This window comes from Festucalex cinctus, chromosome 4 (assembly GCF_051991245.1).
Source record: "Festucalex cinctus isolate MCC-2025b chromosome 4, RoL_Fcin_1.0, whole genome shotgun sequence".
Taxonomy (NCBI): Eukaryota; Metazoa; Chordata; class Actinopteri; order Syngnathiformes; family Syngnathidae; genus Festucalex; species Festucalex cinctus.
In genome coordinates, this window is record NC_135414.1 from 18,074,044 (window position 1) to 18,100,017 (window position 25,974).

Consider the following 25,974-nt stretch of genomic DNA (forward strand, 5'->3'; position numbering starts at 1 on the left):
CGTCTGCTTCATTGTCACTGAAATTACCCCAGTACAGGCTTTCCAAGTAAGTGGTGATCATTAATCGTACGTTAAAAAAAATTAGTGGCATTAAAGGAACTTTAAATGAACTCAAAATTCACACACCATTTTGACACTAGTAGTTATTATATTTCAATAAGATACACCATCAAAGGTTCCCTGCACTGCTTCCTTTCCACTCTTCATGTGAAAGTTTAAAGATTTTTCAAACACTGCACTGTGACCGAATGCCCTTTGAAGCCCGTGCCCCCCTTGTCCAGGGGTCACAAGCTTTTTGCCTCAATACCATAGCAACACCCGACACCTTTCCCCTCCCCTGCATTGCAGAAGACCACATAAAAAAAATACACAGGTTTATACACATGTACCCCACCTGGTCAGTACATATGGGACAGAAACACAGAAGCTCAAACCGTCTTCAGCTGGGTCATGTATTCTTTCATGAAAGGTGACCTGTTCATCCGCTGCTCGCATCTCTCCCTTTTTAATGAACCAAAAATGCTTTTAGCAAAGATGATTAGTTTCTATAAAAACATACGATCAGGCTGCTTGGCCTCACAGAAAAATGGAAGCCCAAATTCAACGGATTCAAAAAGAAAAGTCTTCGACTTTTTTACCATAATTGCTTACTCCTTCCTCTTGTTATCAGTTATTCGAAAAAAACTTAAGAGCTGAAAGACGGAAAGATGAAGGCTGCATGGCAAGACAGAGAAGCTGCTCGGAAGGAGGGCGGGAGAGATGAAAGGTGAGCTGTGGGCCACTTTGTGTTACGGCTCAACTAAGGACTGGAGGAGTTTACTGTGAAGGGTAAAAATGGGTAAAATGCAGCTCACAGGGCAGAGGTTAAAAGTCACAAAGTCAGGAAATTAGCCACACCTGAGGATTTATAGAGGGACCGCAACACCTTGAACTACTACCAGAAAACATTGCCTCTGTTTGACGACAAAACATTTCTTGGGAAATTAATGCCTGGTACGTATGAAATGAGAGCAAGCTTAGCTGAGAACACAAACTGAAACCCAGGCTTCTGGCCTGACAGTTTAAAAATAACAACTCCCCTTAGCAGCACCTCTAAAGTTTAACCAATTGCCATGGGTGATGACTTTTGTACTGTCTAGACATCACGGTGTCACAGCAACCACCAGACATCCAATTTTGTGGTTAAAAACAATCAAACAAATAAGATCAGACCTCTTTTTAACTAATCAAATCTCAGTATCCGAATCACGTGTTATATTAGATGAACATTATGGGATGTTGTAGAGTAGACCTACCTATCAACATCTCCCTGGCCAGACGACGCGTTTCGATGCAACGTCTCTCGAACGGCGGACATGCTGTCAGGCAGCCGGTTCAAGCGCCGCGTGTACAAACCCAAACCTCCATCGGTCATGTAGCTGTAAAACAGACGCAAAATCACATTCAGCAAAGACTTTAAAGGACACTTTGAAGTCTTCTGAGACAAGGTGCATTTGTCAAAAGGCTGACAGAAAACAACAGTGGCCAGTCCACGAGATCTTCTCCTTGTTGGATTATTTAGACAGACTGTGTGGCTTAAACTGATGTTCAATGAAGCTTGGAAGACAAAAAAAAAAAATACATATATGCAAGTACAGTCAGAGCAACAGTATATAATCCGGGCATTCATTTCATGAGACGGATCACAATGTGGTCGTCTGGTTGTAGAAGTTGGAGAGTGACCGTTAGCAGCACTTACACAAACATTCCCACTCCAACTAAAACAACACTGACCAATTCCCCAAATATTGACCCATTTAGGAGACTCCTAATGGAGCTAAATATTGACACATTTCTCCCAGGTGTAACTCAATCAAATGTTTGCTGATTTAAATTGAGGCGGGACCGTTGGTTGGCTGAATGCTTTCTGTGTGGCGCTGTGATGATCTTGTTTTTACAGTTAAGTGAGTCGAAAAGAAATCCCAACGAGATTTTCAACACGACAACCCTTGCTGGTTCATCTCAGTGGGGGAGTGGTCAAAACGTACAGTATACATACAGTGTTTCTCTTGTGTGGCCAAAATTGAATATCATATTTTGATGTTTAAGTGAATATTGTTGAGTAAAATGTCGTCATTTAGCACACCAAGTTATGTTATACTGTATTGTAATTTCCCAACAGAAAGTGGTTGCATGACTGTGTAGTATGAATAACGATAAGCATGGTGTTCCACAGGGTTCTATCCTGAGGCCTATGCTGTTTTTTTTTTTTTTTTTTTTAAATCATCTTAAAACAAAAACAAAAAAAAACTGTGTTGGTTGTTTTAAGGCGCTCTATAAATATGGAGTTGAAAAAATGGAGTTGAGTTGAATGATGGGCATCAGCATCCTAACCGCATGATTTTCAATGCCATGTTGAGAAATTGTTGTCCAAAATTAAAGGAACACATTCTGAATTCAAGGTACAGGAAATCTTACTGTTTACCAGTAAACCCTAAACTTATGTGTTGAATTTGAAAAAAAAAAGTCACATTTTATTTTTCAATAAATAATGGTTCAATTAATGTGCATAGGAAACTGGTGGGGTGAAGAACCACTGCTGTAAAAACAATAATAGTATTGAAAACACTGAACGATTGAGAAAGCTGTCAGCTACACAAACACCTCTTCCAGGTCTCAGAAAGCTGTTAACCTGTAACCGACTACAGCAGCAACGTGCCTAAACAAGACACTTTATGGGCTGACTCAGCAGTGCCAATCCAAAACAAAGCTGTTAATTCAACACAAAGTAACCCAAGTCGGCTTAATGATAATACGTACCTTTCAGCCTCAAACATGGTTAGTCCAAATCAAGATAAACACGTCCAGGTTATGTAATCTCCAAATCAAAAGTTTTGTCAGTTGTGCTCTTCAGTTAGATGGATCACCCTTTGCATGAAATCATCAGGTGAGGGCAGAGTGGATGAGGGTGTGATCAGAAGTGAGTGCAGTGAGGCTGTTTAAACTGCGTGCGTGTCCATGTGCAGTATGAATGTGCGGGAGGCGAGCTCAGTGTTGGTATGCGGCTACACATGCGCGTGTGTCTGTCTATGAAAGGTGCAGGAGGGGCAGGGGGAGGAAGCGAGAGGCGGGAGGGATAGGGGATCATAGAGGTTGATCGGGCAACTCAGCCCTGAGCTTTGGGAAAAAAAAAAAAAAAAGGTTGTTGGGGGGGCGCAGGGGATGTTCGTCAAAGGGCCAAAAGAAAGGAGATGATTTAGTAGTGCCATCAGTTAAAATTCGGACAATGCAAAATAAATTCAGCTACTCATACATACAGTACATCTAATATGAGCAAATAATCTGCTTTTAAAATGTTTTGTGTGGAAAGGAATTACTGATTCATCTCTTCTTTTGACACTGAACTACAGGTGCAATGATTACTCTAACTGGCAAGTACTCGATTATCAAATTAATCAAATTAATTGATTCACTTATAATTGTCCGAAACCTCGGAATTCCACCCTATCAAGAGTAGATATTAGCAGATTTCTGTAGAGTTGCATCAAATAAGAATAATTTGCAAACAAATGCTTTTACTTTGGAAAATCATGATCAACATTTTTGACAATTTTCTGACGTGTTACGGACCAAACCAGTGACTGAAATCTTAATCAGTTTGTTTGTGCATTTTCTGCACCGCCAAACTGAAATATAGAAATAAAAAACTCGAGAACATTTGTCAAGATGACTTACAATTTTATGATAAATGTTATGATTCAAAGATTTTTGGTGGTCTTATAGGGGAATATATGCAGATTGTATTGTGGCAACATGAATTTATGGTGAAAGTTGAGAAAAAGTTACTTATTAAAAACGTATTTGATAGGACCTTTAAATTATGATGTTCACGAGTTGTTATCATCATCATCATCATCATACATATGTACATTTACCTGTTCATACAAAATATGTAGATTCTGATTAAACATTTATACAGGACTGGGATAGTCATAGTCTAGTAAATAACTTGGAGCAGTTGGAAGTACATTATGAGGAAGACAGTTAAAGAGATATACTGCATGGTTAGAATATAATCCAAAGGACAGCTCCTCCTTGCTGAGCAAACATGCCGCCTCACTGCAGAAGAACCAGTTAGCGGATGCTCCCATGCTTGTGAAATTGCTAACTGCTAAATAGCCTTTAGGCTGTAAGGGGGTGGGGTGGGGGTGGGGGTCGTCAATCAGTCTGTGTTTATTAGAAATGTTTACGCCTCGGGGCAAATCCACCTACCAAACACACACTGTCAAGATACACAAATACAGATTAGAACACATGCTTCATGGTTTGGTAGTTTCTACTCTCAAGGCAGTAAATGACAACCAGTTAACCAACCTCCTTCATTTGAATAAAAGGAAGTTTTTGTCATCCACCTTCATCCTTTGTGGTCAACAAAGAATCAAACATGATTTGAACATGTGTCACACGCAGACATGCCATGGGGATGATACTGGGATATGGGTATTTGATGGGCTTTGCTACTTATCCATGCAATTATTGATGAAATATGCTGTTTTTAAACACCTCTGCAAAATCTCTATTCTATTGCCCATGTATTAATTTTACAATAACTCAAAGGTAAATTTCTGAGTCACAACTATTGTTGTTAGTCATCATGACGAAGTAGAAATAATTGCAGATTATTAGTTGTGTTTTTTTTTCCCAGGTGCGATACCGATTATTAGTACCGTAGTAAGGAGGCCGCTAAAAAGGGAAAATATTGGCCTTAAAAAAAAATAAAAAAATAAAAAAATAAAAAAAGTGTCATGGTTGCAATATAGCCACAGTGAAGAGTGACTAAAACTGGATACTAGATAGGATGATTTTTTTTTCTCCCAATACACATTCTGCTTTTTAACTTTAATTAAAGTGTATTGAATTCTAGAGTTAGTGTATATTGCTAAAGATGTGCTAATAGTGGCCAAAGTTGGAAAAAAAAACTTGTTCCAACATGGAAAGTAGCCTACGGAAAGATAACCTGGCTATCAGTATGTCTGTTTTTGTATGAGATGGGATACTTGTGGGATCTTAGTAATATAGGATCTCAAGTAACATTTGGATCCCAGGCAGTAACAGTAAGCAAGGTACATTGCTGCCCCCTTGTGGCAGCTTTTAAATTCTCCACAAGTTTTTTATTTTTTTCCCCTGCTTTTTAAATGTACTCACCCACTAGTGACATCATCTGTGCGTGATGCATTCTTGCTGAGAACGTCTCCATCGCTCATGTATCCAGTGACCTCCATGGCGAGCCCATCAAGGTCGACGTCGTCCCCGGGTCTGTCTCCGAGGTCCCCGGCGCAGAGACCCCCGCTCCTGCCGGCCAGCTGCCGCCTGAGGTGGCCCGGGTACAAGTAGCGTCCTCCTTGGCCGCCCGCAACGCGGCCAGCGTATCCGTTCCCCGTGGAAGGGGCGTCGCCCGCTTGAAGGCGGGGGCTGGACTGACCCAATCGCCATGACGACAGGGAGGGTCTGGCGGAGGTGAGACTTAAGATGCTTCTCCCTCCTCCGCTGCTGTTGCTGCCACTGCTGATGTCTGTGGTGACGCTGCCATCAAAAGTGGTTTCTAAGGTGCTGAGGAGACAGTAGGAACATTTTGAGTGAAAATATGTTTTATCGAGGTAAAAATAAGACATAATTTTTCCATACAGTTTATAAATCACAGCACGTCCTTTTGCCAGAATAGTTCAAAATTTCTTTAGTTGAGAAATCAGCTCCAATGACAGTGTAACAGTTTAGAAATTCTTCAAAAAGACCAGAAACCGAAGCAGCACTAAACTAGATCTGGACAGATGCGTCAACACAAAAGATGTGAGACCAGAGCAGAGGTCGAGAGTCTGTGGCAGAAAATGAGATTAGAGCTAAACCTTGAATCAAAGACGGCCAGAAAGGCAAGCCCGACGATCAAAGTCAAAGTTTCCCTCAGAAGAAGTCTGAGAAAACAGACAAGAAAAGATCAAACCTGGAAAACTAAACAGACACAGTCTGTTGACCATAAAGCCAATCAGTTGCGCCCTCCATCAATTTATTGACTATTCTGATCAAATACACAAATATATATAATTTTGTTTGGTTCAAAAACAATTATGAATACAGAAGAGAAAATGTTTCAACCCTAATTATTATCATTACCGATGTCATGATCCTAAACTTTTGTCACCTGCAAAATCAATGAGTCAAGCTTTGAGCTAAAAGGAGCAAACAATTTTTTTATTTTTATATCAGCAACTTAAAAAGAAGTAAAACAGGAAAATACACCCTAGTGGAGAGAATGTAAACTGCAATTAAACATTTTATCTCAGGGTGTCAGGCGATTGATTTTTTTTTAATTGTAATTAATTGCATTACTTCAATAGTTAACTCACGATTAATCACAAATTTGGTCTTCTAAATGTACAATATTTTTTTTCCCTAAGTTTTCATACTCTTAACATAAAAGTGGAAAAAATGTTAAACTCATAGAAATATGGCTACATCTTTTAGTAATTGATACAGTAATTTCATAATAATTCATAACATTGAGTTAAAATTAGAAAGATGTATTATACTGTAAAAAAACAAGTGTGAGATTGATTTGTGTTGAGGTCAAACATCTGCCACGAGATGGCAAAATTTCATTTGTAAGACGGTGACAGCTCAGTGCATTTTTCTTTTCATATTAAGAGCTATCTAATCTTTAACATGAAGTAACTTGCGAAATTCTGCACATTTTTAAAATGGTAAAATACAACTTGACCCCAGTCTCCACAGATATATGCATTATTATTCGATTTATTACTGCTACATTCACCCAGTACAGACTTTCCAAGTAAGGGGCGGTCATTAAACGCACGTTAAAAAAAAAAGAAAAAAAAAAAAAAAAAAAAAAAAAAAGAGTGCCGTAAAAGGAACTTTAAATTAACTCACTAATTTTGATACCCCTAATTTTAAATCACATAAAAGCCTATTATTAAGCCTAATTACTCACTGTAAACCTTTGTCGCCTTCTTCAAAACTAGCATACCTGTGTGTGACCTGAGTCCCTCGCAGGCTGGACATGGTCTCCTCCAGGTTCTGGCGCAGGTCTGCAATGTTTTTAACAGTCCGCAACCTCCTCGTCTCTGGGTCTTCACCTGGGGATAACCAGCAGAGAACATCTTGATGCCATGTTGAGAATGAGGAAAACAAAAAAAAAACATAACGTGGGCACCAACCTGAAAGGTCCTCGATGGAGGACTGGTTGTTCTTGCTGAAGGTAACATCCCCACCTCGTCCCACTGAGCTTGACTCACTGCTCACAACTCCCTCACCGTCAGTTTGGGATCTACAGGAACATATGGAATCAAATGCACAAAATCCACGATTGGGAATTACTGCGCATTTGGGGACCCGGTATTTCACAAAAGAGGGATAAACCTGATTAAGAATTAAATCTGCTGCGTTTCCCGTCTTGTGACCGGGGTCTAATATGAGTAGCTTAGTCCCAATTGCCAGTAGAGCGTATCTCTCAAAGATGCATCAGACCTTTGACCTTCACCAGCATTACCGGATCGTTACTCCAATTGTGTTTTACGAGAATTGTTCATTTGAAAATGTGAACACTGGCAGATGTATAGAAATAAAATATTGCCTGTAGATATTTATCCTTTCCTAATTATGAGAAATCATTAACATGATCAGTGTTTATATACTGTATAAATGAATTCCATTAATTGTGAATTATAACATATAGCAGTAGTCGTATCAATTTAAAACAAAAAAATTTAGTCTGGTGCTAATTCCGATATTTGTCATAATAAAATTCGGAAAACCCAGTGATTGTTCAATTAATTAAAAAACAGAAATGAAATAAATAAATGATATTTTTTGGTCCCTAATCATCGATAATGATATGAAGTATAGGCAGAACATTTGACTGTTTTACAATAGTTTGTCCTTTAGTATTTCACTTTATAACCAATAGTAAAATCAGCAAAAATTGACAGATATGCTGCATTTTTATGGGTTATGAACTTTGAACATCATTATATAGAATATGTATAGAATATGTAAAAAATATACTACTACTACTACTACCACGACGAATAATAATAATAATAATAATAATAATAATAAAATTAATAATAATAATAAATGCATAAATAAATAAATATCCTTATTTTTATATTATTGATATCAGATTATTGATTTTTGACTACTTTAAACTTTATAGGTCATTTAAATGCATTTATTATTTCAGAAATGTGTATCAAACTGCAGCCCTTCGTAGAATATGTAAATAAATAAATAAATAAACAAATCAGCCTTATTTTTTTGACACTGATGGTTGACTACTTTCAATGAGCTAATATCGGACAAATCAATTAAATAGGCCAGGCCCTACTAATACCTTCATTATAGGCTATTTAAACACATTTCTGATTTCAAAAATGTGTATCAAACTGGCAGCCCTTTGCATTAATCAGTTCCCAAAAATTTGCTCTCAGCGTCAATAAGGTTGTTGACCCCTGGGTCATAGCGTTCTACCAGAACAATATATCAGCTGTGTAGTCAATTCAATAGGTAAGTAAGTAAATTTGTGACTACATTTAGACAAGATCAACATTATTTCAGTATTCATACTTGTGTGACTTTTGGTGTAAAACGGATGACGGACTCAGTAAAGGTTGGTTACCATTGTCAGAAGTGCACATACGTGTTGCGCAGGTACACACGTGGAAATTGAAAATTGTGCTCCAGTTCAAGTCTGTCAGCGCACATTTGCTGGGCGCTCAAGAATGTGCGCAGGCTATATGAGCTCACCTGTACATGAAAGGTGCCACGGTGGCCATGTTGGGATGGCTGTGATGCTGTTGAGTCTGAGGTAGCTGCACGCTGACCGTGTTGCTGGCCGTGCTCTGTGTGTTGCTTCCTCCGGGCACAGGGGCGGAGCCAGTCTTCCCCTCGCTAGCATGCAGGCCGGAGGTAGTGCTTTTGCCGTCCTTTTCCGAATGACCTCGATGCACGGCCGGACCGCCGCCGAGCCGGCTCCGTGGTCTCTCCCCGCCTTCTTTTGCCCCTGCTGAAGAGGATTTCCCCCCGATTCCTGCCATTTTGCCTCCTGGCTTTGGTATTCCGCTGTGTGCAGAGGCGGCGCTCTCCTTTTTGGCGACTTTCCCCCCTTTGGGGATGAAGCTGGCAATTTTTGAGGTCTTTTTGTTTGAGTTGTCCATGTCTCCAGCAACAGGTGCTAATTCCTCCTTGGGCTCCTCTCCTCCGAGTTCTGTCCTGTCCTGCATAGAGAGACGTTTCCCAACGTTCCCTTTTTCCTTCTCCTTCCCCCGCTCCTTGTCTTTTTCCGGGCCTTTAGAGGAGCTCTTTTTGGCAATCAGAGCCCTGCTGAAAGTGCGCTGGGCAATGCCTCTCAAGGCGATTTTGGGACTGCTGGCAGTAGTGGCGACATTAGTACCTGCTGAGGTAGCGGCTCCATTAGTGGTTCCGTTCATTCCTGGGCGCAGGTTGCCGTCATCTTCCTCAAGGGGGTCGGTGTTTGAGCCAGTCTTGGCTACAAGCGGCATGCCGGGTGCCGCATTGTCACTCTGAGCACTTACGCCATTGGACGAGGAGGAGGATTTCGAGCCTCCCTTGCTGTTAAAGAGCTTAAGCTTCTCGAGCATTGACTTTTGCGTGACAACTTTAGGAGGAGCTTCGGATCCCAAAGTAGCCTTGCAGGAGGTCTCCTTCTCATGCTTCGTTGATTGCATGGCGGGCGGGGGGCCGCTCGTGGAGGAGGCCTGCTTGGAGCTCATGGACTTGCTCCTCCAGGGCTTGCTGTTGCTGTTGGGGTGGGGAATGGCGGTCGAGGAACAAGTGGGCAGAATCAGGGCGGAGGTGGCGGGGATGCTGGTGGAGGCGCTGACGGTCGCCGAAGGCGATGTCACATTCTCATTTGTTGTCAGCGAAGGCTGTGAGGCCATTCCCTCTGAGGAATCTGCAAAAACAAACAACACTCATTAATAGGTATGTTCGATACCACTTTTTTTCAGACTGATACCAGAATAAGTACTCAACTCTTGAGTAGTTGCATACCAAGTATTGATACAACTAGTACACAGGAAATTCTGTAGAGTAAATTTGACTCTATTTCGAGTGGGACCAAAGAGAAAGTTTTAGAGTAGACTAGTATTTACACTTGAAAGAGAGTAAAATAAAGAATTGGAAAAAAATAAAAGTCACTCAAGGGATGAGGAATGAACTCACGATCTTGGGAGACTGCCACCCACACTACCCCCTGAGCTATTCCCCTCCTACTGTTTGCTTATCTCCAACAGGAGACCAAAAACGTTTTTGAGCTCTTGGAGTTAGGAAGATTCCAGCTGATACGAGCAATATACTAACACACAGCAGGAGCTGCGTGGCTCAGCGAGTGGATCGTCTGTTTCCAAAGCTGAAGGTCATGAGTTCATTCCCTAAACCCTTGAGTGACTTTTATTTTCTTTTTTTTTTCAAATTATTTATTTTACGCTCTTCCAAGTGCAAATATTACCCTAAAACTGAGTGTATTTGATTCCACTGTAAATAGAGTCAAATTTACTCTCCGGAATTTGCTGTGTACTTTTGAGACATTTATTTAAAAAAATAAATAAATAAAAACCTGACAGAAAATTTGAAAGAAAGACCTACAGAGCTCAATATAACATTTTGCCTAAAAATGCATGAAATCAACAGCATTTTTCTATTCTAATTTGTAATTTCTAGTTCCTGATTGTATATCGCCCTTGCAATTACCGATACATTGAAATAATTGCTATTGGCCCAATACCTGACCTGATATCAGTATTTACCCATCCCTACTCATTAATATAGAAAGATAGTGCTGTGGAAGATTTACATTAGAAGAATAAGTGCAGATGGGATTCCAGGAGACAAAACCAGAAGCTGAAGGGCAGCTTTATTTCACCCCACTCATACTGGCCTTATATGGCCTGGAGGTGCCCTGTGTTGGTGCTGCCAAATATGCCATTATTTTTCCTTTGAGCAAGCCACCAAAACTGTTAAAACTTCCTTGACACTAACAATGACAGGATCCCATCACAAACTGTTTAAAAAAAACAATGAAGAGCAGTCTCAAGTGCTTTCAAGTCTGGCCAAGCAGGCTGAGGGGACGAGCAGCACGATGCGTGCACTTATATGGACTGCTTTTCTTCAGCATCTCTCAGTGCTCTCTTCTGTTTTCGCCCCAATCGTTTTAAAAATCTTAAGAAGATTAAAGACTTTAGGAAGAATGGAAAACTTTGACATAACCAGTGTTTATAGTGTAAACAAAGTCCAGTCAACTTCTGTTGCAAATGTAAGAAAGAAAGTTTGGATCGAGTGGGGTGGGCAACTCTGCTTGCATCTCAACTTACCCCGAACTGCCAGAGTTAGAAAATAGCTGCGATGTCTTGGCTGAGACTGAGAGAAATAGTGTCCTGAGGGCTGCACAGGTCGTCTTGTGTGTGCGTGCGCAAAGCTGAGCTAGCAGTGGCAGCAAGATTTGAATATTCAAACGTCAACGGACAGCCAGAGGGAGGGAATGTTGGCTGCAATCATTCATAACAGTTGCAGTGTGCAGTAAACTGTATGTTTTGTTTTGTGTGAATACACACACGGAGCACTAAACACTTGACCTGCTTGTTTACCTGCTGTTCATCTTTTTGGCTCTTTTATTTTTATGCTGCTATTATTCACCCTAACTGGAAATAGGCACCCACTTTGTAGCTTTCCTCCCCTCCTCTGTTTAGCATTTAGTGAGAGCAGTGTGAAACAATGCAGCCATTAGGAAGTGTTTAGGGCCCAATTAGCCATGCTAGCAGTTAGCGATAGCGAAAGTGGGTCAGGTTGCTAATCGGTGGCATCCCACTGGAAGCAGCTGAATGAGAAGAGCACAAGCTTTGATTACAGAGCGGGCAAAGGGGAAAAAAAAAAAAAAAAACACTGGGAGAGCCCGGTTCGGGTGAATGAAACTTTGATGTGGGTCAAACGGCTCGGTCCGCACTCTCCATGAATGGGCTGATCTCTGAGCCAGAGTCAGAGAGGAGCTGTGGACACTGGGACAAATGGCTGTTGTCATGACCCAAGCCAATGTCAAGGGCTGCTCCCGTTAAGCAGCCAAGTATAGAGAACACACACCAATCGTCAATGTCCCGCTTCACCAATTGGGATTAAAGTTTCACACGACACAAGGAAATGACAACTGTGGCAGTGATAGTTTTAAGAGGTGGCTTATGACACACCTTTTCAATTTGTTTTTGTTTGTTTTTTTGGGATACTTGACTCATTCAGCCATTTTTAGCAGTAAGAAGAAGATATTTTCTCTATAATTAATGTAATATGCCTTTAAAAACTCATTTAGCCACTTGCTGTCAAGTCGACTGAAGATGACATCACACGTGCTCAGGAACCAGGTAACGACCAATCATGGCTCAGTTTGCTAACGTCACATGATCAAACCCAGAAAACAGGTAAAAAAACAAGTGGACAAATGTGTTTTTAAAGGTATTAATTGTACATAAAAAATGATGTTATTGCATTAGTTCTGGACAAAATATTAACATTTTACTGCTGAAAACTGCTAAATTGAGTCAAGTATCTCTTTAATATTGCTGTCTAATTTTTTTTTACCTCCTTTTATCGTATTGTCCTCTAGCTTTGATTTTAGATCTTTTTTATTCTGTTGTCTTTTAACTTTTAGCTCCAGTGTTTCCTCATGGGGGGCTTTTGCACTTTGAGGGGTGTCAGGCCTTATCATGGGGGCAGGAGGATCGTCCTGGAGGTTCTTTAGTTGCATTTTTATCGATGAAATGTGCTATGTATATAAGTAAAGTTTGATTGATTGAATGATTGATGAGGCTAAATTAACATTTTTTACTCAATAAAATGGTTGGTAAATTTCTTTTCTGCAGCATTTTAGCAAACCAGTGTAAATAAATGTGAGAGGAAAAAAAAAGAATGGCTGTAATGCCCTTAGAATGGGTCAGTGACCTTATGACCCTGTGTAGCTTTGGGGCAAATGCTCGAAATAAACATCTCACTGGCCTAAAACATGCTGAAACAATTACAACTCAACAGCTTAATTACAACAGTCATTAGAAATTCAAATAAAGAGTTGAAAATGAGAGTGGCGGTTTAGTTTAGGGCAAACCAGGAAACACGTCTCCGAGTCCAGCGGGCCGATCCTCCCATGACGTCCCGATAACATCACGACATTTCAGGGAAACAGCCAAAGCGGAATTTTCAAAGCACTTTTCTCGGACCTCTCGTCTCACGCACTGTGCATTAAAACCATGTAATTTTCATCTAAGTGTCAACATGTGCACGCATGTGAATGCTAACCGTTGAGGATTCATCCTGCTGCGGACAGCAACTTCAAACACTTGAAAGTGTATCATCTCCAAACCGTTACAAGGTTGGTGGCCAGACCAAGTGCAGCCCTTGGAAGTGTGTGACCGCTGTTGCACACAAGCAATAAATGCATTAGTTAGCATCGGCTGACAGTGTTTAAATGTCAGAGGCGGCGCGACTCCCCTTGTGGTCGCGCTGGTCAAGGGAGATTTCAAGCTACAACCTCAGTTTGTGACCAATGATGCCCACATACTACTTAGACATACTGCTGGCACACATACAGGTTTAAAAGGACAAACAAGGTGGGTAGAAGATTTTCCTCGTGTCACAGACAGAGAAGTGTGAGAACTGTTCAGCTGCGTTATTTTAGCTTACAAACACTTCTTTGAAATATGCAAAAGTATAGAGCTGCTGCTATTCCTCATCTGGCAATTTGCTGACAGAAAGAAGTCTAGATTTTAGACTGACAAAAAGTATGTCTAAATGGTGGTGCAGTTAGTTTAATACAATTTTGGTGGATTTGATCGACAGTTTTGGTGCTCCGCAGTCATATGTGGTAGAAATCAAACTAATTATTACACTGGGGAACAATTTGGGAGAAAAAAAAAATAATTGTCAAGTTGCATGCTATTCCAAAATTGCTGTCAGATTTTTTCTCATGTGTCAATATTTTTTTTCTCCACAGCTAAAACTCCAGTTAAGCAGAACTCCACTGATGAGCTGTAGTAAGACTGTAGTAAGAAGAGACGATTCCAATTGGACTCATCTCCAGCTACGTGGCAACTTTTTTGTGCAGTCACAATTGAGAGGTGTGTGCAGCTCCCAATATGTCAGTACTAGCACGACCTGCAAAAACAAAGCTAGCATAGTAGCAGTTAAGAGGGAGTAGCCATATCCTGCGTAAAAACATACTAGTGATAAACATTTCAGTCATGCCTGTTTCTTTCATATTTTATTGTACTGTATGTCAGTATTTTTAATTTCTGATAAAAAACACATATCTGTCAAATACAGTTTAATAATTGAGAAGAAAACGGGGATCTATATAGGCCTGTGCAATGAATCGAAATTCAATTACAAGTTTATTTATTACACTCCACAATTACAAAATCAGCATAATCGTAAACAAATATAAAAAATTATTAATACTAATTTTGAGATGTTTAAATGTATACATTTGCATCTTCTTCTTCTTTTTTTTTTTTAAATGACTAACTTAATAAATCTTGTTTTGGTCCGAAAGGAACTTGCATAATTATAGTGTTTCAAAGAAAAGTATTTGTCTTAATATTTTTTACGTTGAAACATTTTCTTGTTTTGTACCAAAAAGCAAATGATTGTCTAAATCGTGATTTCAATTATTACCGATTTAATCGTGATTAACATCTTCATCATAATCGAGCAGGCCTAGATTGGCATAGAGATCAGCTAACCTGTATAAACACATTTTGCGTGCGCCAATCTCATCTCTCGGACCCTAGTGAGTCAATTTCTGCTTCCGCAATGTCAAGCAGGTGTGCTTCCACCGCCCTAATTTTAAAGAGAATGAGGGGAGCCGCTTCAATTGGCCGAGAGTCGGCTGTGTTCCATCCCACAACGCCACAAACTCCCCATTACACCCAATTTTACCTGTGCAAAGTCTTAGACGAGACAATTTTGGTGAAGCCTGTGAGACATTTTTCCACACCAAATCCACCCAAGCACGACTGTATGAAGTTAAATACTGTAATAGCATATTGGTAAGACGAGAATAAAGACCAACTGAGTTATCCATCACCACCCCAACTGATAAATTTCATTTGCAAGCACGACTACATTTCGACACATACAACAAGGCTCGAGTTTGCAGGTGCTTGCTTACTCATCACAATTTCAGATTCTCGCTCGCCATCCCCCCTCTCTCACTGCTCAGTTATTGTGGCCCCAAAAGTGAGAGGGACAGGCAGCCTTTGTGTGAAGGCGGAAAAACTTTGAAGAGTTTCTCCACATGAATAAACTCAAACAGTGATGTTGGAGCCCATCAAGAAGGCTATTCATTGCGCGAGGGGAGCAGCTTGACAAATTAAGACACACACATGCACAAATGCACGGGCGCACATCAGTGTGCACTTCCCAAAAACACAACACAAACTGCTCTTTGTCAGACAGACTTTGTGGAGAAGACTCCGGCCAGCCACTTTCGCTTGTGTGTAGCCACAAGGTAAGTGACTCTATTCTGGTGTCGGAGCCAATGTCACGGAGCTGAAATGGACACCCAAAACAAGCTGCAGGTGTCTCCTTTACCATCTTAACCTGCACCATCTCATAACATGCATATGTGGAGATAGATAGAAATAGACAGCTATATTGATTTTTTTTAAACAAATATTTTGTTTCAACCCCTACTTATAATTGTAACAAAAACAAAAACATGCTCTCTCCACACAAGTCACAAACCAGTCAAACTGACTCAACCTGCTGCCAACGCTCAAACTTAAAGAACATCCGTCTTTCTAACTTTTGGTAAAAATTTGAACTTGCAAGTGCAAGTGAACCAACCTCATGAGTGCTGCAAGATGTCCAAGAAGAGCGGAGAGCGAGAGAGCGAGAGAGAGAGAGAGGATGGGCAGAAGAGTGCCAAACCACGGCCAGACATCCTCAGGCTGAGAGGGCTGACGTGCGATGCGAAGGGGGTGGAGCTTGGCGTCATGTCAAAGTGGAGGAGCAAAGGGAAGGGGGCAACTCCAACCACTGATTATCATCCTATGAGCTGCCAGTCAAAGCTGCTGCTCTCACATAAGCGCAGACACAAATTAATGGAAGATCTTCCACAAGTTCCGTTATTTCCACAGGTGTTCTATTGGATAATGTTTTTCGGACCCAATTAAAAACCTTTCAATAACATGTTTCAGCCTGATAGAAATGATACCTCATATTAATATTCATTATTATTACACAGTTATTTAAAAAAAAAAAAAAAAAAAAAAGCTGGGTGAACTCAAAATTTCAAGTCAACAAACTAATAAAATTTAAATTTTAAATTCAAATTTCACAGCAAAGACATAAGAGTTGACAATACTAATCAACTAAACAAATTAGAGATACAAGTAAAACTAACTCAGCAAAATACTTTGGAACAAACAACTTGCTTTGTTGTACTAACGAACGTTGTGATAAATGTCAATAATTTATATTTTACAGATGTGGGTAGCTGCCGATGTGGGGTAAACATTTTTTTTTGTACAGTACTTGCAAATATGTTTAAAAGTATTTGCAAGTACGTTTGAATGTACTTGTAGGCTAGATGCTAAAAACTGAGCATTTTTTTTCCCATAATGCCACGGGGTAATGACCTGCAGATATACCCTGTCACATTCTGGGGAAAAAAATGCCAAATTGCACCGCAGTCATAATAATAAATCATAAAACTTACAAATAAAAAATATTTACCTACTTTATTTTTAAATTTTTGTTATAATGTAGGTCACATGCTAAAAAAAAAGAAAAAAAAAAGCTTACAATTACATTACAACAATTTTAGAGTTCTTTCAATTTAAATGACTGTCCTAGCCCCCAAAAATATTTTTTTTGTTTTGTTTTTTTACAGTGTAACAACTCTGTATACTGTGCCCATCCATCATTTGTTCATAACCAGAAACCAGAATGCCTTCATTCACTAACATTTTTAAATTACTTTTCCTGTCAAGCTACTCTATGATTCCACTGCACAATATTACACATGGACATTAGATAGACACACCGTCTTCACTTGACCTCAAGTACAGCAGAATATTTGTTGGTCCTGTGTACAGTGAGAACCCCCGTCTAATGCAGGGTAATGAGTTTACACTGTTAACACTAACGGAGTCTATATAAAGCCTTGGCCTAGTGAGTGGCAATACAATCTATTTAAAGACTAGCCCAGCTGAATATCCTCTCACTCTGTATGCAACAACATCAATGCGCTGACTGTCAAATGAGTAAAATTTGAAAAAAAGAAGTTCATAATCAAGCAAATAACTGAATTTCAACTGTATTACTGTTACTGTATTGTGGCTAGCACTTTGAATTAAATCGATACCTCAAACGTGCAATGACGCAATCAGAGCTACTCACACCAAGAAGTAGACATGTCACAGCTTGTGTATGCACCGCACGTGACGCCTACCTTTGTTGGCTTTGGTCTTGTCGTTGAAGGCCTGGCTGCGTCTGTTCCCAGCAGCGCTGACCGAGCCTCGTGGAGTGATGTCACCGCCTGCAGTGGACACCCTCGTCGAGGGGCCGGGAAGTCTGACGAGGACCCAATAAGTATGAAGAAAAACACAATTAATTGGAGAAATGAGTCAACAAGGTTGAGAATCCCTTTATTTGTTATAGTGGTGTTTACTGGAGATACAGGCAATGCAAAAAAATATCAAGAAAAATCTGCAGTGACAATTTTGTAATATATATATATATATATATATATATATATATATATATATATATATATATATATATATATATATATATATATATATATATATATATATATACACACTGTATATATATATATATATATATATATATATATATATATATATATATATATATATATATATATATACACACTGTATATATATATGCAATATGTGGAAAGAAAACATATTTGCATGTGCATATAGGAAACAATGCAAAAAAACAGCGTAAGCATGTGCCAAGTCATTCAGAACTAAACGAGGATTTTATGTGGTGTACTTTTATCAGCGCAAAATGGAAACACTTAAAGTTTATGACACATTCAAATTAAAAGGTAGGTGGCACTCTTGTCTTGTTGTCTTGCCAATTTATCCAAGCCAGAGCACACAAGGACTTAATGAAATGCTAATTCATCGTGGCAACATCATTCCGAGACCGTCAGGATGATGCTGATAAGCGCGTTATACATATGAATAAAACTCTCATTTCCGACTTGCCTTTCACATTCTCTGACAAAGATTCTACTTGTGATGTAATTTAGCTTTATCATAGAAGGAGCAATCTGATGGAGCAATTGCTGGGTGCCGATGGGGGTAAAAAAAAATACAATGCATTAAAAATGTGAAATAATGATGGTTAATTCTGATTACATTTCTAACCATATTTTTTAGAGCAAAAAACAATGACAAAAATACTGCATGTTCAAAAGTGCATCAAATCATTCTCAAAAGATACAATTCACTAGATTTTACCCTGAAAAACATGTGAATTTATTTAGTGCGCTTATAAGATGACTCTAAAAAAATAAAACACACTGAGAGCAAAGTAATCAAATGTTTTTGTCTTAGTCTTGCAGTTCCACATATGCACCAGAAGGAGGAGTCATTGCATGGGATTGGGGAGCTGTTTGTTCAGAAGGCAGGTGCAATGCAAACTGAATGAGGGCTAGGCAGCATGCAAAATCAAACCAAAACAGTTCCATCATATGGCCAAACATGCAGATTCATTGGCAAATGTGAAAACCAGAATCTGCTTTTGAATGATACACCCCATGGATGCACATTCCAAACACAACACAGTCTTCTCTGTTAATTATTGATGCTGCAATATATGGGAGGGGGATGCTTGTGAACCCCCCCACAAGTACACACGTAGACGCACAATTACTCAAGGGTTATCTAAAGGTCTTCCACAGCCCATTTAGCAGGCTCGCCAAATGAGGCATGCTGCTAGACAGACAGAGGAAACCCAAAAATGTTGCCCCAAGGTTTCAATTCTACCAGCTTAGCGCCACTAGCGCTCATGCATTTTCAACAGTACACGTGGTAGACACTGCCGTTCACCAGAGACAAGGAAATAAGAAATTATTTGTTCTTAATTAGGGTCAATGACCATGCGACTTTTTCCAAGGAAATGGGCTGAATAGGAAGTGAGGGAGAGGAAAGAGAGGTTGAGAATGCAGTGGAGGCTAACCTAGAGGTCTTTTTCTGACCAAGGGAAAACTTGAGTAGTTTACTCTGAGAGCCAATCCTAGAGGAGACGAAAAGAGATATGCAAAAGAGGAAGAGAGGTCAAGTGCACATTTAGAAATGACAAGAAGTGTGGGCAGGAAGAGAGTTATGACAAAGTGATGGATTTGATAAAGATACACAGATTCACACACTTTCAATAGGCAGTGGTTTTTAACCTGGGTTCGAACCTAAGGGGTGTGGCACTCATGTGGTTTCTTTATTGCTGTAATCCCTTCAATATTAACCGCAGAGCAAAAAAAAGGAAATGGTCGACCGAATATGTGCAATATCAATTCATTATGGTGTTCCACAAGGCTCAATTCTGGGGCCTCAGCTTTTTTCAATGTATCTGCTGCCCCTGTGTTCCATCTAATGAACACGAGTGGCTGTTTTAAAGTGCCATATAAAATATAGAGTTGAGTTGAGTGAAAACTAGCTATCTAGCAAAACTAAAGTAACACTACCTTAAGCTGCATGGAGACGGGGAATGAAAGAACACAACGCTTGCAGAATTCAAGGTGAAGATTTGCCGAAAAGGCTACAAGGGTTCAGTGGACACTCATAGGCTTCAGTATGTCTGACAAGGTTAAGAACCACTGTACTAATGCTATTTTGGACTTTATTTGACGAGACTTCTGACGTGACCCCCGAGTCTCACCTGGACTGCATCTCGGCCTGTGCTGCTTTCTGGGCTGTGGGGGCACTCGCACTCGTCCCATGCGTAGACTGGCTGAGCTGAGCTGGGGCGCTGCTCTGCTGGCTCAGGGGAGGGTGCGAGCTCCGAGGCTGGACTGTGGGGTCTAGGGCGGCCTGGGGGTTGTGCCTCTGGGACTGCTGCTGTTGCTGCTGTTTGAAGCGGGACAGGCTGAAGAAGAGGCCGAGGATGGCTTTTAGATTGCCATTGCGGATCTCTGAGGATCAGATGGCAGAAAATGCAAGATTACATTTCACGTCTGATTCTGAGCAATTCAAAATATCTTTATAGATGACATAGCAGTGCTCGACCATACCGCCGAGCAATAATCTAAATACGACAATACCATGTCAATCTTACCTTCTGCAGACAATCCCTGAGTGTTGACTCCTTTAGCTGCCAGGAAACTGAGGCAGACGTCAATGTTCTCAATCTGTGTAAGGATACAAACAGCTGTAAGAAACCACATTCAAATAACTCAAACCCCATCAAAAATAGAGTGATTAAAAAATGAAAGAAAAAAAATCACAATTTTCGTTTCTCCAAGACTAACAAAACAAAACAAAACAAAAAAAACAGAACAAAAAAAAAAACATTTTCATGAAAAATGCTTATTAGTGGTTTATATATATATTAGGGGTGTGAATTGCCTAGTACCTGACGATTCGATTCGTATCACGATTCACAGGTCACGATTCGATTCGATACCGATTAATCCCGATACGAATGGTCACGATTCGATACCGATTAATCCCGATACGAATTTATAAGTCGATTGTTGCGATTTTTTTCCATTCAAATTTAGAAAATACTATCAGTAAATTTGTACATGTACACTGTAAGATTTGTATGAATATATTTATCTAAAACTTGAGGCTTATAACCGTGAGCCACTGTACACAAACAGTTTGCAATCTGTTTCACATTTGAACAGCATTAAAATAAAAATATTAAGGCTTAATGTGCCGTTCATATAACATTCTTCCATGCTCAAGGTGTGAATCCTAAAAAAAAAAAAAAAAAAAAAAAAAAAAAAAAAAAAAAAAAAAAAAAAAAAAAAAATCGATTCTGACGATTATTGAATCGATTCGAGAATCGCGCGATGTAGTATCGCGATATATCGCCGAATCGATTATTTTTAACACCCCTAATATATATATATATTTTGTTTTATTGTTTTTTTTCAATGCATTTTATAACAGCTATTATATTTTCACTATTCACAATCCGGGGCCGGCGGTTCCCTATTCCCTCGGGGTCTACTGTACAGTGACAAAGCAAGCAATAAAACTACATTGTTGGCCTTTGTAATCGGACACTGAACCATAAAACAAATTTGTCACAAGTGATCCTGGTATGATCAAAGGTTACCAACTGTAGTCTTCACTAGGCAGACATCACGTGCACTCAAAGAAAGACACGATCAACACCACCCAGTTACTTTCTGAGTGGAAATTAATTTTTGAAATAGGAGAAATGAAGGACAACTGGACATTTTAAAGCATTTTACAGTATGACAACTTCGTGTTAAGTGATGGTGAACTAATCTGTACTTGTAGAGAATTAAAAATTAGAACAATGGCGACGTATTTAATGCAGTAAGTGACAGTACGACATTACTTGAATCCACCATACACACTGTATTTGATTAAATTAGCTTGAAAGGCTACTTTACTGACCTATTATCGTATATGAAACAAATACTATAATCCCTCCACTTTCTACATAAGACACTTACTACTGCTTGATACACTTATAACAACTCTTTATAATAATAGAGCATTTAAAGTTCCATGGTTCACCATGTGGCCAGTGGTTAGCATGTCTGCCTTAAAGTTCTGAGGTTTGGGGTTCAAATCGGTCTTCCTATGTGGAGAATGTTTTCTCTGTGCTTTAATGTCTAGTTTTTACTCCATTACAAAAAATTAAAAAAAAAAAAAAAAAAAATGTGCAGGGAACGTTAATCAAAAGACTAAATGGCCCGTACGTGTGAATTTCAGAGTGAGTGTTTGTCTGATGACTAGCCAAAATTCAGATGGGATAAGCTTCAGCTCAACTATGATCCTAAAGAGGAAAAATGATACGGAAAATGGATGGATGTGTAGTCTTTGACTATCAGTAATATGCTTGTGAGTGGAAATGCTGGTGGGCTTGGGGTCCCCGACTGAGTTAAAACAGTAACGTAACCCATGTCGTCAGTCTGTGACCTCTGACTTCAAAGCAGCTGTTTGAGGGGGCCGACATATGCTGTCTGTGGAAGTGACCCAGGTTGGAGCAAGAGGAATGCAGAGTATGAACCAACTGAATAAATATGGACTACAACTGAAAAAAAATATGCTTATTTATAATGCCAAACGGTCAAATGATCTAATATGTTACACTCCACTCACTACAGCAGTCCACAGGGTTTTATGTACTGTATATCATATACCAAAGCTATTTATGGATCACTGATCAGCCAGAACAAGTCATGCAAATGAACATTTTTCTGCCCAAAAAAAGAAAAGACCAAAAAAAAAAAAGACACCTGTTTGCTTCCCTGGTAGCCAAAAACATTGCAGGTTGAGAATGACAATGCGCAGAAGTCTGGTTAGTTGAACCCAGAGACACATTCACCCTGACACAAGGTGAAACACATTTATCTTCATTTAACATACCTTGAAGGTACTTGTGCCTGTCTCTGTGTTTCATCAAACCAGTCAAATCAACACATTACGCTCGTTTCACCTTAATCCATCACTTCTTTTTCTTTTCAACCAGAAGTTTATGGAAGGTCCTTTTATCATTTTTAAACATTACATTTTCAGTTCCTGGAAGTATCCCAATATTTTGGCCTTTATGGCTTTGCTGTTTTTGTCGTTTTAACATCAACACTGGCTTCAGACTGAAGAATTACAAGCCTACTGTTGGTGGGCAAAGTAACGGCCTGCTGATGGGGCTCCGTTTAACAGAGATGTGACAGTTGTAAAAATAGCCACTTCAGCACGGCAAGCCAGCATGACAATAATTTTAGAAACCAGAGTGAAGCCGTTTATTCAACTGACTAAACATAATTCCGTGTTTATTCATTCCTAAGTGCTAAGTGTTGCTAATTGGCAGTCCCCTTTCAAGCTTTTGAGAGCTCAAGCCCCGGAGCAATGACATGAAGTACAGCAATCGTGGCCTTCTACATGGCACCAATTATCGTAAAGCTGCCAACCAAACCCTTAAGTTGACTCTTGTGTGTACGTGTGTTTTGCTGCTCGATTTTCCTAGAGTTTTAAGAGGATCATAACTAAACACAAATCAGACATTTGCATACAGTCTGCAGTTACACATGCCCTGAACTTGCTTCACATTATCACACAAAACCCAAATCAAAAGATGACAGACGGGCTGTTTACAGCTTACAACCCTCACATAAAACACTCATTCATGGATACTCAGAACGGATTCCCAGACTGACATAAATACATATTTGGAACTAAAAGTATATTTAAATATTTTTGAAAAGGCTTGCTAGATAGCAGTTACTCGCTGCTACATGGTGATTTAAAAGCCGCCAAGCAGTTTCTGGGTGACCCAGAGGGGTTCTATTGATGCCATATTTGACTCAAAAGAGTCTAGTCGCATTCATGTCAAGGTCCTGATCGAGAACCATGAGCCAGTATGTCACTGCTTTACAATTTATTTATTTTTTAAAGTGTTTTTTTTATTGTTTGTTTATTTGCACACTCCAGAACTTCAAAAATAATTTCAGCATGACTATCATGTAATCCTTTAGCTTTAATTCTGCTTCATTTCATTGGCCTCAAGCTTTTAAATTACATTTCCACAGCAAAATAGCAGGTTTGATCATTATGAGAGAAAGAGAGAGAATTAACAACAACAACAACAACAACAATAATAATAATAACAATAATAATAATAATAATAATAATAATAATAACAAGAAGAAGAAGAAGAAGAAAAAGAAGAAGAAGAAGAAGAAGAAGAAGAAATTAATAATCGTAATTAGAGATGTCTAGATTACTTTTTCTGCAACCAAGTTCCTCATAACTTTTTAACTTTTTAAACTTTTGCCGTTACCAAGTCTCAATCCGATATCTCAGCAATGCATTACGGAGGGAAAACAATCACATTTAAATTGTCATAACTATCTTATTCATTTATTTATTTTCCCCGAATGAAGGGATCCCAAAATGCCAACTTTTTATATGGTTGTAAGTCAGCAGTGATTCAAATAAAGTAAATAAATAAAATATTGTATTCTATTCTATTAAACTACCCAATAATTTTCAGATGATATTGATCAACTATCAATAAAATCATGTGATCAGCTCCAATTTCCGATTACATGATCGGACTGGGACAACATACTACTACTACTACTACTAATAATAATAATAATAATAATAACATTTCAAATTTAGCAAGTTGATTATGTGATAATAAAAAGGCTTCAAGGGAGTGATTGTAATGAAGTTGATGTTAATTGCAATGACACAAAGGGCTGGAATTTGACCGTGACATACATAAATAGAACAACAAGACAATGTGAGCTAAAAGACACGGCTATAGTATAAGTATAGCTCGGGTCACGTATGCGTATGTATGCATTTCAATGACAAAGAGGGGCATAGGGATCAGCTGTGCTTGTTTTTGCCCCCTTTTCAGTTGTTAACTATGGAGGTGTGTGCGTGGGTGTTTGCGCTCACACACTCTGGTGCTTCGAGAGGCTTCAGTAGTCTGGCTGGTGGCCAAAAATAGCCCCCCTCAGCTGGCACACTGGCCCAATTTATGACCCATCACATGCAGCCGACGGCAGGCAGGTCCGCCTCGGGACTCCCGTATCATTTCCCCCCCCCCGTTTGGGGACACAAAACTGCAAAAATGCTGAAATCTGACTAGAAGCATCTTAAATGTCATTGTGCGCAGACTATAAAACTGTAGCCACAAGCATTCTTGCTAGTAGACGGGAGGAATGTTCTCTCCAAAAACAACAAAACGAAAGTCAACACTACCTTTTCGCCCGGGCCTTTAGTTTTAATGGCCAGCAGCCTCCAAGACCACAAAGAATAACATTGACCAACCAATCCCAACTACTGTCAGCCATTGTGACAACTCACCCACAAAGAGGTGTGCACTAAACGCTCACACGCAACCAGGTGAATTTCAGCGTGCTCTGCCAAAACAAACGAAAGGATCACTTACCATCTGAGAGCGGCTCTTGGGGCAGCCGTTGATGTCATCAATCTTCTCATTGGCTGAGCAAAGACAGAAAGAAAGAGAGAGAGAAGACAGAGACAGAAAAGTAGAAGAAGAGAATGAAAGGCGTGTTCAAGTGCTTGTAATCCTCACTTTCATCCCCACTAAAGATGTCCATGCGTCCCCCTGGACACTCTCAAGCTGAATGAGGAGAGCAGAGGTGCTCCAGCTGATGACTCGGACCCCTCCTCGCCTCCCTGCCTGCTGGGACTTGAAACTCTATCTGGTCCCAGCTAATGTTAACGCGGCAGAGATGGACGGGAGTGCTGCACTGCTGCTTTCTCGGCGGGGGCGTGCGATGTCAGGGATTCCTCCTGTCCATTAAAGGCCCAGCCCACAGCAGCTGAGACAGGGCCATCAGCTCAGCGTTGACAGCTGTGCCAACAGCGCTGCATGCGCGCGCGAGGGGGGGCCACCTCAGAAATCATGTATATGCTACCTGCGCTGCGGAAATATACGCCGTACAGTCTGGCATGTGAATACAGTAACTGTACACGGGCTGAAAATAGTCGACCCCATCTTTTTTTAGGAGGAAGTTAATATTGCAGGTTTGTGTAAAAAAAAAAAAAAAAAAAAAAAAAAAGGCTTTAAAAGGCCGTTTTTAATATATCTTGGTGAATTTAACCATCTCAATTAGGTACAATTCATTTGGGAATGCGACAAATTTGATTAGGTTTGATGGTGACAAAAAGAAGACTTGTGCTGGATGGCCATCAGATAAGTTGAAAC

General features: G+C 39.8%; 1 protein-coding gene across 7 annotated transcripts in view; it reads right to left on the reverse strand.

Moving 5' to 3' along the window:
* Positions 1-25,974, reverse strand: part of nav2a (neuron navigator 2a) — an 89,272-nt gene that overhangs the window by 39,515 nt on the left and 23,783 nt on the right. For 4 of the 7 annotated variants that reach the window (XM_077519428.1, XM_077519425.1, XM_077519422.1 and 1 more), the window contains exons 3-12: positions 25,192-25,244; positions 20,359-20,431; positions 19,963-20,215; positions 19,267-19,323; positions 17,504-17,625; positions 8,797-9,964; positions 7,209-7,318; positions 7,019-7,127; positions 5,185-5,589; positions 1,296-1,418 (exon numbers count right to left, since the gene is read on the reverse strand). In XM_077519428.1, the coding sequence (XP_077375554.1) occupies positions 1,296-1,418; positions 5,185-5,589; positions 7,019-7,127; positions 7,209-7,318; positions 8,797-9,964; positions 17,504-17,625; positions 19,267-19,323; positions 19,963-20,215; positions 20,359-20,431; positions 25,192-25,244 (2,473 nt within the window). Of the gene's footprint in view, positions 1-1,295; positions 1,419-5,184; positions 5,590-7,018; positions 7,128-7,208; positions 7,319-8,796; positions 9,965-15,894; positions 15,970-17,503; positions 17,626-19,266; positions 19,324-19,962; positions 20,216-20,358; positions 20,432-25,191; positions 25,245-25,974 lie in introns of those variants that run through there. The other 3 variants (XM_077519427.1, XM_077519424.1, XM_077519426.1) reach the window with 2 other exon arrangements.